The sequence below is a fragment of the Nelusetta ayraudi genome, unplaced genomic scaffold (genome assembly GCF_046127955.1).
Source record: "Nelusetta ayraudi isolate G7.1 ecotype Tasmania unplaced genomic scaffold, CSIRO-AGI_Nayr_v1 ptg000070l, whole genome shotgun sequence".
In the NCBI taxonomy this organism is placed as follows: Eukaryota; Metazoa; Chordata; class Actinopteri; order Tetraodontiformes; family Monacanthidae; genus Nelusetta; species Nelusetta ayraudi.
The window spans coordinates 5,422,333-5,435,089 of record NW_027466120.1 but is presented as its reverse complement, the minus strand read 5'-3'; the positions used below and the strand labels follow the sequence as shown (position 1 = coordinate 5,435,089).

The 12,757-nt window shown below is 44.2% G+C and overlaps 3 protein-coding genes and 1 long non-coding RNA gene across 5 annotated transcripts in view; 1 reads left to right on the top strand and 3 right to left on the bottom strand.

Moving 5' to 3' along the window:
• spats2 (spermatogenesis associated serine rich 2) overlaps positions 1–5,124 on the top strand; it is a 74,580-nt gene extending 69,456 nt beyond the window's left edge. Inside the window, exons 10-13 of one of the 2 annotated variants that reach the window (XM_076042413.1) lie at positions 503–612; positions 765–867; positions 1,331–1,470; positions 1,569–5,124. In XM_076042413.1, the coding sequence (XP_075898528.1) occupies positions 503–612; positions 765–867; positions 1,331–1,470; positions 1,569–1,844 (629 nt within the window). In that variant the 3' untranslated portion in view covers positions 1,845–5,124. Of the gene's footprint in view, positions 1–502; positions 613–764; positions 868–1,312; positions 1,471–1,568 lie in introns of both variants that reach the window. The other variant, XM_076042412.1, reaches the window with a different exon arrangement.
• Positions 5,125–6,586: 1,462 nt separating this feature from the next.
• LOC142898961 (semaphorin-4E-like) lies at positions 6,587–7,472 on the bottom strand. Its single transcript, XM_076042274.1, has one exon. It carries the CDS (start codon positions 7,443–7,445, stop codon positions 6,750–6,752), a length of 696 nt encoding a protein of 231 aa, XP_075898389.1. The 5' UTR covers positions 7,446–7,472; the 3' UTR covers positions 6,587–6,749.
• A 54-nt stretch (positions 7,473–7,526) lies between these two features.
• Positions 7,527–9,263, bottom strand: LOC142898960 (semaphorin-4E-like). Its single transcript, XM_076042273.1, has 6 exons — positions 9,134–9,263; positions 8,850–9,019; positions 8,500–8,638; positions 8,170–8,392; positions 7,885–8,000; positions 7,527–7,760 (listed from the first exon to the last, which is right to left on the bottom strand). The coding sequence occupies exons 1-6, from the start codon at positions 9,260–9,262 to the stop codon at positions 7,542–7,544; spliced, it is 996 nt and encodes a 331-aa protein (XP_075898388.1). The 5' UTR covers position 9,263; the 3' UTR covers positions 7,527–7,541.
• Positions 9,264–9,528: 265 nt separating this feature from the next.
• Positions 9,529–10,711, bottom strand: LOC142898962 (uncharacterized). The gene is made up of 4 exons (XR_012928668.1): positions 10,616–10,711; positions 10,231–10,329; positions 9,867–9,966; positions 9,529–9,682 (listed from the first exon to the last, which is right to left on the bottom strand). It is a non-coding gene; the product is annotated as an uncharacterized LOC142898962 (long non-coding RNA).
• Between the last annotated feature and the right edge of the window lie 2,046 nt (positions 10,712–12,757).

Genomic DNA, 12,757 nt, shown 5'->3' with positions numbered 1-12,757 from the left:
GTGAAATTAAGGCTCCTGTGTTATGTGTCGCATCTGCGCAATGTTCTCTAAATATCTGCTGTGGTTATTGTGACCGGGACGTCAGAAAATGGGCATAAACATTATTTTCAATGTGTTTTCTTACCATCGAAATATAAACGCATTGCACCAAACTGACATACTGGGGCCTTTGATGGATTGTTGCTAGGTATTTATTTCAACCGCTGCCGTTACAGATTGAAAGGAGTTGATGATGCAGAGCAAATATTCCTGCAAAGACAAGAAGTGTAAAAACCACCAGAGCTATTTTGGTCGCAAGCCTGTTTCTGCATCCTTGCAGTCATTTTGAAATTGAAAAAAATTAAATTAAAATCTGTGCCGTTTGTCAAATGCCTTATAAAGTTGTCTTCCAGACATTGTGCATGAGGCTTCCACACACGACTTCAGAGTAAAGTTCCCTTGTGTGTGTGTGTGTATGTGTCTGTGTACGGACTCCGTTTTCATTTCCCTGTTTGTGTTTCAGTGTTGATTTTGGATTCCCGGCAGAAGAAAGCGGAGGAACTCAGACGTCTGACCGACAAGTCGGCCTCCATGTCTGAGGAGCAGCTGACGGAACTGCGTGCAGAAATTAAGGTACACCTGTGAAATCGTACTAAGCACGAAGGCTGCGCCCAAGTTTCAAGCAAAATTCCCAGTTTATTCCATTGAGTGCGCGGACTCGGCATCATGTGGGCCGGCGCCAGTGGCCGGGTGCAGCTGTTGTGAATGATCTCTCCCCCTTGCAGCACTTTGTGAGCGAGCGAAAATACGACGAGGACCTCGGGAAGGCCGTGCGATTCACCTTTGACCTTGAGCCGCTGAAGACGAGCATCTGTGGCTTTGGTTCAGGTACGCTTCCTACGACAGAAGCCGTAATCCTCGTAAAATCTTGTAAAATGACGTTTTCTTTTTTTTGGTTACGTTTGTTTGCTGTCAAGAATAGTTGATATATTTTTCTCTGATTAATTGTTTAAAAAAAAAAAAAAAATTCCATCTCCTCCTCCGTCCAAACATAATGCCCCATTTTCACTGTAAGTGAACTGGTCATGTGACCTCGTACGTCACGCCCCGAGACGTGTAAATGCAAAAAAAAAAAGTGTTTCCATGACACTTTTTTTGCGATGTACCTCTCTGTGGATACGTCTGGAAAACCACCTCATGAGAGCGTCCAAACCTTTTAGCCACATTTGACAGGTTTTTCGACGTTTAGGTGTTGCCATATTTAGTTTTTGCACAATTCTAGGGGTCATGGAAACGCAGCCAGTGACTCAAGAATTTCTTCTCATTTTTTCAGTCTACCATCCACGCACAGGCTACTCCAACCGGTCGCGCTGCAGCTCCACGTCGTCCTCGGTCACCAGCCCGGGCCAGCAGGAGACGGCCTCTCCTCCTCCACCCACTGCCCAGACCCAAAGCCCCCCGAGTGAAAACCGCCCACCCCCAAACAAGCAGGTGAGCCACGCCCCCGCGACGCGCTTGGCCATTTCTCCTGGCAGCTGCGGCGTTCGCTCTGACCCACCGGGGCTTCGGCCTGCGACTCGTGTGCTCAGATTTTCCAGGGCAACAGGCGCACCTTCCAGGGTCAGGGCTACCACTCGGGTGCCCAGCGGCACAACGGCAGCGCCTACCACGACCGGACCGGCGGGCGGGCCAACCACCGCCACCAGGGGGAGGGAGGCTCCTCTGCTCCCGCTGCGCAGCACTCCAGCAACGCCAGAGGGCCGTCGTCCCGCGCGTCCGCCGCGTCCGCCTCCTCCTCCCACCACCAGGAGAGGGCGTCTCACAACGGGCTGCCGCAGAGACAGCCGCGGACGCACTGCCCTTGATGTAGGAGGCCCTGCCCACAGCGCCAGCAAACACGTCTACTAACCCGTGCACCACCAACCCCCTCCCCTCCCCCCCACCATCCCATACTGCCCTCACTCCCGCCACTCCTCACTAGCTCCACTCAATGAAGAATAGCAGACCGGTTTACGTGTTTTCTGTCGGCGGGGCTGTAGCTCCGCCTCTCCACGGCGTTCGATGGTTCCACTTGAGAAAGCCTTCCTGCGGGTCTTTTGATAATCCGTGTCGCTTTAATTGCATCCTGGTTAGAGTGATTCCTTGAGTGAGTCCCACAGTTCTCTTTGCCTTGCTGCGGTCACTCTATCCCGGATGTAAGCGGTTGCTCGGCGCGCCAACACACAGGATCACCTGCAACACTTTTTCCGCCCATTGAAGTCAAAGCCTTGGCACCGCTTCTATTTTTGCCGCAGCTCTCCAATTTGTACCACCTGTCCCTGTTGTTGTTTTTCTTTTGGTGGGAGGGGGTTTGTTTTCTCTCCCCTGTTTCTGTTTGTCCTCCAGAACCATTTCAGATACTGCCTCCCTCATGGCACACATAGTCAAACTAGTCTTAAGTTAACAGGGACATGTTTATCATCAAGAACAAAAGATGTGCAATCAACACTACAGACTATCATCAATCATTGTAAAGTTAAAAAAAAAAAAAAAACACACATATCAAACTGTAATTCAGAGCTTTTGTCATGGCTGCTACAAACTGTATGAACATTGTTAATGCCAGGACTCTGACAAAGAGTAACGTGACGGAGGTTTCTGTTCTTTAATATTAGTTTGACATTGGAGAAATGTCTCATTCCCTTGATGCTCCGAGTTAGAAGACTCCTCTGAAAATAGGAAACCGCCATCAGCTTTGCACAAGAAAATCAAACAAAAGCTGCCCAAGTGCTCTGTAACGTTTTCCTGTTCATCCGCGGCAAAATGTAAGGTGGGCTTTAAAAACAAACACGGCACTTAATGTTCACATCAGAATTGCAAAGTTAGCCGTCTCCCACATGTTTGCAGCCTTTGTGCTAAGCTAAGCTAAGCTAACAGGTTGTTGGTTGTAGCTTCATGTCATGACAGATGGGAGATTTTTTTCTTTTCTTTTTACTAACTGCAATAAAGTGGACTTCGATCAGAAACTCAAGTTTTTCCTTCAAATGTTACTGAAGGCTTTACTGCGTCGCCCTCTACTGGTCATCAGGGTTATCACACGTGCTGTTCCTTATTTAATAATCAGAGAGGGCTCGTCACCCTTGCACAGGGCCGATGTTAAAAGGAGCGTCCGCATGCTGTTTTCCGACTTGTTGACATTCATTCCGTGGTACATTTCTTCCTTGAGCGTCGCTCGTACTTTTGCGTCTTGTCGTTTATATGCAGAGTGGCGTATCGACGACGTGCTTGCCTTTATTGTCGCGGTCGCGGACTTCACATTTGCCTTCCAACGAGACGTTGCGTCCGCATCGCGGTGGCTTTTTCAGTCTGACGGCACTTGCGGAACAGGCGCACGCGTGACTTCCGAATGCACATGCAAGAACAAGATGCGAGGCCTTGTTCTTCACCAATCCTTTTCTTTTTGAGATGCTCGTTAGTTGGATCAAAACCAGTGAATGCATGAGAGGGTTGTATTTCCAGTTTTGTTTTGTTTTGAATAGCTGCCAAGTAGATTCTTTGAGGTTGTCATAGGGTCACGTCTCTCTGCGTCCACAGTTTGTGAAGAAAAAGTCAGCGAACACCTCATTGCTGACCTCTTAGACTCTGGCGGTGGGCTCTTGTGAGGGGACGGGGACTCTTCCTCGTCTCATTTCCTCTTGTAGTTATGTACATACAGTTTATGGAGATCCGAGGCCGTAGTGTAAAACCGACGGGTTCATCGTTCATCTTCTTCATAAAGTGGTCTTCCCTTCAAGCTAACCTTTTCAAAAAGAAAAAGAAACGTAAACTATTATGTTGTCCCTACCGGTCTTTTGTTTTATTGTAGTTTTCTTCTTTCTTTCTTTTTTTTCAGATTTTTTTCTTTTTGTTTTTGTTTTTTTTCTTCAGATGAGTCGTAGTGACACGCAGAGCGTTCGTTCGCCTCTGGATTTAAGATTTAATTTGGAATTACGGGAAACGTACCTATTCCACCTCTTTCCAAGAGCACTTCAGAGCATGGGTCACCTTACCCGAGGCTTTTATTTCTAACTTTCCATTTACCTTCTTCTGTTGCATGTTGAGAAGAAAACGTACTCTCATGCTGAAAACAGTTCACGCCGGCGGAGGAAAAACTGTTTTCCGTCAGATTCCTGATGCCTCCTCGGACATCAGCTCAGATGAGCAGTAGTCAGTCGCCCACCCGTCACCCCCACAAAAAAGGCAGAAATTTGTCATATTTACACCGGGTGTATTAGTTGAATCGGGAAAGCTGTGTTTTATTCATTCAGCTGTGGAGGTGTCGTTTTTTTTCACTGGCATCACAAGTGTCTTATTTAATAGTGGTGTCATTTCTTTCTTTTTTTTCTCAAATTGTTCTTTAAGTGCTTCCAGGGGTTTTGACTGTCATGTCAAAGATCTTGGCATTGCTGACCTCGCTTGCTTGACAGTTGGCTGCAGTGTCAAATTAGGTAAGTGATCAAAGCTGCAGGGCAGTCGTTTTTTTTCTGTTTACTCAAGGCAACTCTTATAGTGATGGAAGGGTCAGAATTTCGAGTTAAAGCTCTCATCTTTAATCTTGCCACTGTTCACAAAAGCTGTTTCACCTTCAAAACTGTTGTTCTATTAGGTTTTTCGCCAAAGAAATCATTTTTGCCCTGCTTCAGGTTGTTGCCTTGCATTTCTTTCTTTTGTCTGTATTCAGTTCGAAAGGGGATGCATCCCGCAGTTCACCTCCTTGCTTTTCTTCCACCCCCAAACATTTTTCTCTTCATTTCTTTTCTGTACATACATACAGTACGTACTCGATAGGTAGCTATATATTTTTGTGCTCATATAGGGCATTTTGTATGTGATATTCATATTAGTCATTACGGAGGTTTGAAAACTAGTTCAGTCATTCTTACGGTAGACCCCCCTCCCCTCCCCCTTCTCAAGAAGACCCTTCTGAGACAACTGTAAACTCAAGTGCCTTTTTCTTGTCTCCGGCCGACTCATTGGCATCCCTCCACCAAAATATGGACCAAAGACATTGACCGTCCTCCCCTGAGCCCGTCACCCCACCCCCACTTCCAACCCCCACTCCCACATGTTCTCCCGCTCACTGAATTGCACACTTTTCATTTAGTGCGAATAAACTGTTTGCAATACTGACTGCGTACGTTTGGCTTTTGTTATGGCGACAAAGCGACTGACAATATTTCCCCTTTAGATCCACTTCGGAAATTGTGAGAAGTCAAGGCTGTGAATGTCTTTCAACTCCATATGCTGCAAGTTGGTGTTTGGAATGGTCCTGAATAAATGAAACCTTCAACTTTACAAAGCAGTGGTCCCGCGTCCTTTCCAAATGAATGGATGAACACAACTTCAAGCGTCGGTGGGTCTGCACAGACAGCAGAGGGCGCAGTTGCTCTGACCAAAAGATGGGAGTGCAGCTTTTAAACGTCCAGCGTGTGAACATTTGAAGGAAGTCCGCCTGACACCTTATAACTATAGTCATAAACTGATGGCGATAGTCGGTCTGACCGAGTTGCATTAAGATTTGGTAGACGATGTCAGCAAGTGGCAGACATCTAGTGGCCAGCTATTTGCAATACAGATTAATTGTCACACAAACATTCAGCGACCATGGTCTCAAACAATCAGGTCAACAACTTCCATCAGGAGCACAAACAGGAAGTAGCGATAAGGCGACCATAAAATTCAATTAGGCTCCGGAGCCAATACCCTAGCTTTCAATTTGTCCGTCAGTGAGCCGTTTGTTTGTTTTGTAACTTTCTTTGTCCTAAAATATTTTAAGTGTCACACCTGTTCGTGTAATAGCGGCTCTCCAGCCAGTAGGAGGCACTGTGAGGTCGTGGGTCCAAATTGGTCAACTCATAGCGACATGACCGAGCGGACTAACAGTCCAGGTTCTTCTGAGAATGGAAGAGTTCCTTTGAACTTGATCCAAAATGACTGTTGTCTCGCGCTCACCAAGAGTGCCGTCGCGCTCCTCGAGCAGGCTCCGGAAACACGCACCGCGGCGGTTCTCTGCCACCTGTAGCTCCTCGCTCCGCCTCTAATCCCGCAGTGTGCGAGATTATCCGGTAACTGTGGGTCTGCGAACAGCGTCAGATCATGTGCCTACAGAGCGGACCTTTCCCCGTGTAGTGCCGCGCGCGCTCCACAGCCAATCAGCGAATACCGTCCACAGGCCATGTATTTGATTTTATTCATTTGATTTTATTAAATTGCACGTACTTTAAAAATAAATAAATAAAATAAACACTTACAGTTTTGAGTCACACTGAGGTCCACTTGTCACATGATTTCTATTGAATTCAACGCTGACAACTGTTTCGTTATATATGTGGCGTGATTCTTTATTGAAAATCGTTATGTAAACGCTTACAGAAGTTACAAAAACGTTAGTTTGCTCTGCATGTGTCAAAGGTCTGCCATCTGGTGGCCATGAGCTGTGTTACAGAAACAAAAGGCGACAGGCAAATATTTTGAGAGGCACCGAAATACTCTTGAATATTTTGGGCCCCAAAACAGACACGTTTTACTGACTGAAACGAAGCCATAGGCAGATCTGAGTGCTGCTGTTAATGACAGTGCAAAAATCAGGTTGTATTTTCGATCAATTTTATTGCAAGAAATGAGAAATTAGAAAACATATCATAAAAGTGATTAGCGTGGTGTCAAGCTCATCCACAAAAGTGCACCCACAGAAAGACAGTGTTGTAGTGTGTTGGGCCTTGAATTTACAATATATGTATACTGCAGCAAAGTTAAATCTCTGATTCCTGTATACAGCCAGATCTATGCAGAGATGAAGTGTTGGGTGTCTGTGTTGAGGATTGCCCTCCTCTCCCTTTCAAGTGAACGGCAGAGTGATTATTAATGGCATTCAACAACATTATGGACTGCATCCTGTGGCAACTGTTTTCTGAAGATCTGTCCTGGATGTCCTTGTGTTCATCGGGGTGCCTTTCACCTTGACTTTGGAAGGTGTTCTGTGCTACTTTGAAACATCTTAAACGCCCTCTTTTCCAGTTCCAAATAACCACCCCAATCAGAGAGAAACATGTCAGTGACAGTAGAATCACAGACACTACCAAAATAGTCACTTTGAAACTTTGTTGCTTGGCCAAATGATTGTCAGCGATCAAGACTGATTCTTTTATGTTAATTTTGTGAGTAGTGGCAGCAGTTGTTGTATCCACTGGGGACAGCTGGAGTTGATAAGCTGCCACGGTCCTGTTGTGTATTCTGCCAGCAGTTTGCTCCACTGAGTCACAAATGTACAGGCCAGCATCCGATGTAGAGGCACCGACAATGAGGAGGCCCCAGTCGGAGTAGTAGTATTTGTCGTTAGGACGAAGGATTTGGCCAGAAAGCCTCCAATGCATCTGCGCCACATTGGAGTGGGCCTGGCACAGCAGCTGGATGTTATTCCCTGGAACTAGGACCAAGTTCACTGCCATCACCGGATCTGTAAAAACAACACAACAAAACAAGGTTTTCCAATATATGGATGACGGGCACTACTCTGGAAAGGCAGCCCATCAAAGGTCTTGTTGTTATTTACCTGGCTGCGGGCACTGAGTGCAGTCTCCCTCCTTCAGACTCTGCAGTGCAGTATTTGATACACCAGTGACTGAGGAGCACTGCTTGGTGGCCAAGTCCCAGGCACAGTAAGGATCCCTGGCCAAGACACAGTCCACACAGCTGGCATGGCGGCTGCAGTTACTGACCGGCATCTGGACAGCACCAAACTCTGAACCTGCATAGATTTGACCCTAAAGTGGGCGCATCAAAAAAAACATTACTACGCTTACCAGACTCCAGAGCTTGTAGATGGAAACAGTCAAGTTGTTATTAATACAAGGTCAAATCATGACAGCACTGACTGTTCTGTGTTACCTTGCTCTCAGAGAGGTGCAGGGTGCTGATTGGCACGGGCTCTTCATACAACTGAATCTCTTCAATGATGAACATCTCCCCACCGTAGTTCACAGCCTTGTTGACATAGCCGTTTTCTACAAGCAGATGACAAAATAGACAATTGTGAAAAATCCACACAAATTTACACAAAACTAAAATCTCAATCATAAAACTCATCTTTTAAGGGTTCCTCCATATTAAAAAAAAAAAAAAAGTCTAATCACACAGATCAGCAACTGAATAGGATAGTGCTGTCTTTCTTACCCGTGCCAACAAACATGACGCTATAATTCTGTCCATCAAGTGCCATAATGCAGTCCACTACAATCCTGGTCAGCAAGGGTCCCTTCACCACCAGCAGTGGCCCACCTGCCATTGGCTGAACAGTCTCGTCTATCAGTGGATGCGCCCTGATGAATTCCAGGGATTTTTCAGAAAGGTCTAGAGAGCTAGTTATTTCCATGTCCCGTTCCACATTATTGATGCACTGGAAAAAAAAAGAATATATATCACATCATGATTTTTTATCTTTATCTTGCAACCTGCCATAATCTCATGTATTCTCTCCTCTGCTGCTGTTGCTGACTCACTCACCGCTCCTGGCCGAGGAACTGGCACCTCTTTAGCAGGCACCACTGACTTGGCATCAAATGTTTTGAACTTGCCCTCATTGAAAATATCCCTAATGGCAGACACATTGTACGCGCACACGAAGGAGTGCTGGGACAAGCTCCTGTTACACATCAACCACAAACATTTTGTCAAGCAAACAACCTCCATCTCTTGGTCTAATCGTTTAGGCAATGATGATGATACAGAAAATTATGTGATTTTTTTTTCCCATGATGAATAAATAAGAATATAGACATCTTCTAAAACATTGACAGCACACTTGCGCTTTTTCCATACCTCCAATGCTACAAGATTTCACTGTGACTACTTACGACGGGGCAGTAAACACAGCGTAGAAGACGCTCTTCCTCCAGTCGTCATTCTTCAGCTGGAAGACGTCCTGGACAATTGGGGGCAGGCTGGCTTCACTCAGGGAACAATCCAGACTGGCTTTCAAGAATGAAGTCCACTGACGTAGTGTATTCCTACCACCCATATCGCCCTAAAACACAGACAGAGAACTTTATCATGTAAAAGTGCAGATATTCCCCTCCACTACAGCAAGCAGAGCAGCTGATAAAACATCACCTCTGTGAGCTTTGCTTTTCAAACACACCTTACACACACGGGCCACTCGTGACACAACAACTGTGCTGTCGTACTCCGCACCACTTTCACTGTAGAACAAGTAGATCTTGTCATCATCACCATCTTGGCTCTCAAAACTCTCACCCACAAACTCCATGTGAACAGGATCTGAAAAAACACAACAACGCGCACACACAAGTTATTCATTACTCATTCATACTCATTTAAACTTAACAATGCTCATTACATTGTTAATTCATCATGGAGGAAATCACCACTCAACCAAGTAGCAATATACAGGTCACTTCCTACGGGACAGGAATAATTTGGTAATTCCTCAAAATCAATTAATCATAACATGATCTAGAAACATTATTAAGACTTCTACATAAAAAAAAAATATGCAAGCCAGTTTGTGGCTCATCTCATCATTGTTAAATTGTGAGAGAAATTATTCTTTGGAGGAACTCACCACTGAACCTGTTGTAGAGGTGGAGATTATTCTTAGATTCAGAGCTGTGTAGAGGGACATTCACCTTATTGATGTATGCTGAAGAAGAAGAATACAGGTCTCTTCCTAATGGACAGCAAAAAGTAATAAGAGTTTATTCCTCAAGATCAATTAATCATAACAAGTTCTAAAAACATTATTAGTACTTCTACAGAACAAAATATGCAAGCTGATTTGTGTCTCATCTCATCATTGTCATGTTGTGAGACAAGATTCGTTTTCTTCTTCTTGTTGAGCTCTGAACACTTACCAACCATGAGGGAGGAGTACCTCTCAAAGGGGTCAAAGGGGCACTTATACCACCCATCCTCTTGCTCTCCCTTTAGCCGAAGCTGCCCATCAACGAAAGTCTGACAGGAAAAACAATTGCAAAGGAGTTATGGTGAATGTGGGCGTCGTAGCATGGTCTGCTCTGACACTGAACTTAACTCAGTCAGCCTTTCATACTTTGGCCTGCTGGAGACAGGCACAATAATGTCTGTCCTCAAATTAACCATTTGACATTATTTAGAACCATAGAAGAAGAGTCAATAAACAGAAATCTCAGAAAGGCTCAAGCAGAGATGTTGCTGCTTACAGAAATAGGTCTTGTGCAGATCCTAAAGTGCACTCACCATATAATCACAGGTGGGTCTCTTGGCATATGTCCCACACACATACATTGTAGTCTCATTCAACTTGTGCAGTGTTCGAATGTAGTTTCGACATTTCACCTGAAACCAGATCCAGCAGAGATACCATCAAGATTAAACCTTTGTTATTGACTGCACTGACTGCACTGCCTGCTGATGGTCCACAAGTCAAGGATGTGAACATGCATTTCCCTGCTCACACTAACTGGTCACACAGAATCCAAGAAAAATCTTGTCCAGCTTTCAATTGAAATGATTCACATGTGCAAAGACAGTGTCAGGAAGTAAAGTGCAGATGAACACCCCACTTTAAAAGCTGGATCCCACTTCCCCTGGACTGAAAGTTGGTGCTGGCTTCTATACAGACCTCAGTACGATCGTGTTCTGTCGCATTGCACATATGATTTATCGTCTCTTCTGTGACTCGCCAATATACCTGCAAGAACAGACAGTCTTGTCACAGCACACAAGGACAGCGTGGCACAACTCTGCAGCAAGGCAGTCAAGCTCAAGCATGTTTCCTCTCATGCATTCTTTTCTTTTTTACTTATTTGATTGCTCATCAACATAGAATGTCATAGATGTTCAAAGTCAAAGACAAAATAAGATGAAAATAAAACACTGCATCTTCATTTTTAAAAGTCAGAACCAGCACATCCTCACCAAAGTCTTTTTGACGCTGATGTCGTTCAGGTCCAGTGCAAAAATGGCCTCTCTGGCACCCAGCAGCAGCACGCCCAAGTCCTCTCTTATTAGCATAGTGGAGTAGTTGAAGATTCCATCTTCTCTGAACAATTTAAGCTCATCTTTACAGAAGAAATCCAGTGTTAAAAATACAGGCACACAGATTCCATCTTCTCTGAATGACTTCAGCTTATCTTTATTATAGAAGAAATCCAGTGTTAAACACACACACACACACACACAATTCTGTTTACACTGGAAAAGAATGCGGCCTAGAGTCGCCTCAGCGCGTGACTAGAACTTCATGTATTTATCACGTTCACTGGTTTGTCCCACCGGTCAATCTGACATAGCACAGCAGCATCAAATTCAAGTGTAAACAAGTGGCGGAGGAGAACTACGTGTGTGGGACTTACTGTGATTGGAGACAATCTGTTGTGGGGCGCTCAAGTGGGATGCACTCAAGAAACCACGAAGCATCAATCCGCATAGCAGACTCAGTGCTGAGAGAAGAGACATGGCTCCGAGTCCAGGTTCTTCTGAGAATGGAAGAGTTCCTTTGAACTTGATCTTTTACAGACAACAGTCAAATGTCTACGCTCCGTTGTGGATGGGGGAGATGTTGCTGTCTTCAACTTGAGCAACTTCTACAGTTTTCCCTCTTCTCTTTGAAAGGATCCTTAAAAAGGCTGTTTTGAATCTACTGTCCACTGCTTTAAATAGCTACTTGAAATGAAAGTCGCTTTTATGTCACGCTTTGAAGTCTTTAATGCTAAAAATCTTTATTGGCTATAACAGGACCTTGTCTCTGGTCCCTCATTTTTTACCGCCAGGACATGTAGTCTCTGCTCCTCATTGGTCATGCTTGAAGTACCTCCACAGGAAGCAGTGCACGAGGCATCCTAACCAGATACCTGAGCCACCCCAACTGGTTCCTTTCTTACTTTTCTCTGCATTTGGCACAATTGACATAAGAAAATCTGTAGTTTTCACAATTGCTGTGACAGCCTGCCATTTGAAATTTAAAATTTCATTGCTCTACTATGCACACTGACTCATCGCATGGGTAAGCACTTGTCACAAAGTTTTACAATTAGCAATCAAAGCTTTAGCATAAAAGCGCAATAGGTGAACTCTTCTGTTTTTGAGCAATGGATGCCAACATTGATGCTTTTGATGGCTGGATTCACCATGCTAGGTGATATTTCACATGGTGCTTTGCCAGGGAAAATATTGCGTGTCATGTTGACAAGGTGCTGCGGAAACAGGATGCAGTGTAGGTTTTTTTTTTTTTTTTAACTGTAACTGTATACAGTGAAATATTCTGTTGTTTTCTATGTGGACCAATGTATGTGCAACTGTGTGTTGGTTGGGATGCAAACTGTGCATTGTTTTATGATATATAAAATATTTTAGTTACAGTGCATTTGTGTGTGCTTTGTATAGAAACAAATATTCCAAAAAATGTTTCACATCACACTTATATATGTACTTTCTCTGTAGTAAGTGTAATACTGAACAAAAAATTATGATGAATAGAGATGTTTTTTATTCATCATAGTGTTTTACATTGAGCGCATCAGTTTTCAACTGGTTCATGTGAATATGGTTGGTTTGTGTCATTTGAAAGCAAAATACTATTTTGAGAAGAAATAACATTTGTTCGTTTTTTTTCATTTGTGTGTATAGTTCTTATAGATTATAGTTCTTACAGTATGAGGCTTGCTTTTAGAAAATCAACATGCATACAGAACTTGTAATCTGTAAAATGACGTAGGAAAATGGGAAGATACAGGGGTTGTGAAATGTCAGAGGTCAAGAGTGA

Excerpts from the sequence above, each read along its gene's own strand:
- LOC142898960 (XM_076042273.1), bottom strand. The coding sequence starts at position 9,262 with ATGGAGTTTGTGGGTGAGAGTTTTGAGAGCCAAGATGGTGATGATGAC. Across the intron at positions 9,020-9,133 it reads GAGTGGCCCGTGTGTGTAAG|GGCGATATGGGTGGTAGGAA; the intron begins GTGTGTTTGAAA and ends TCTGTGTTTTAG. Across the intron at positions 7,761-7,884 it reads TGCACCTCTCTGAGAGCAAG|GGTCAAATCTATGCAGGTTC; the intron begins GTAACACAGAAC and ends CGCCCACTTTAG.
- LOC142898961 (XM_076042274.1), bottom strand. The coding sequence starts at position 7,445 with ATGGCAGTGAACTTGGTCCTAGTTCCAGGGAATAACATCCAGCTGCTG.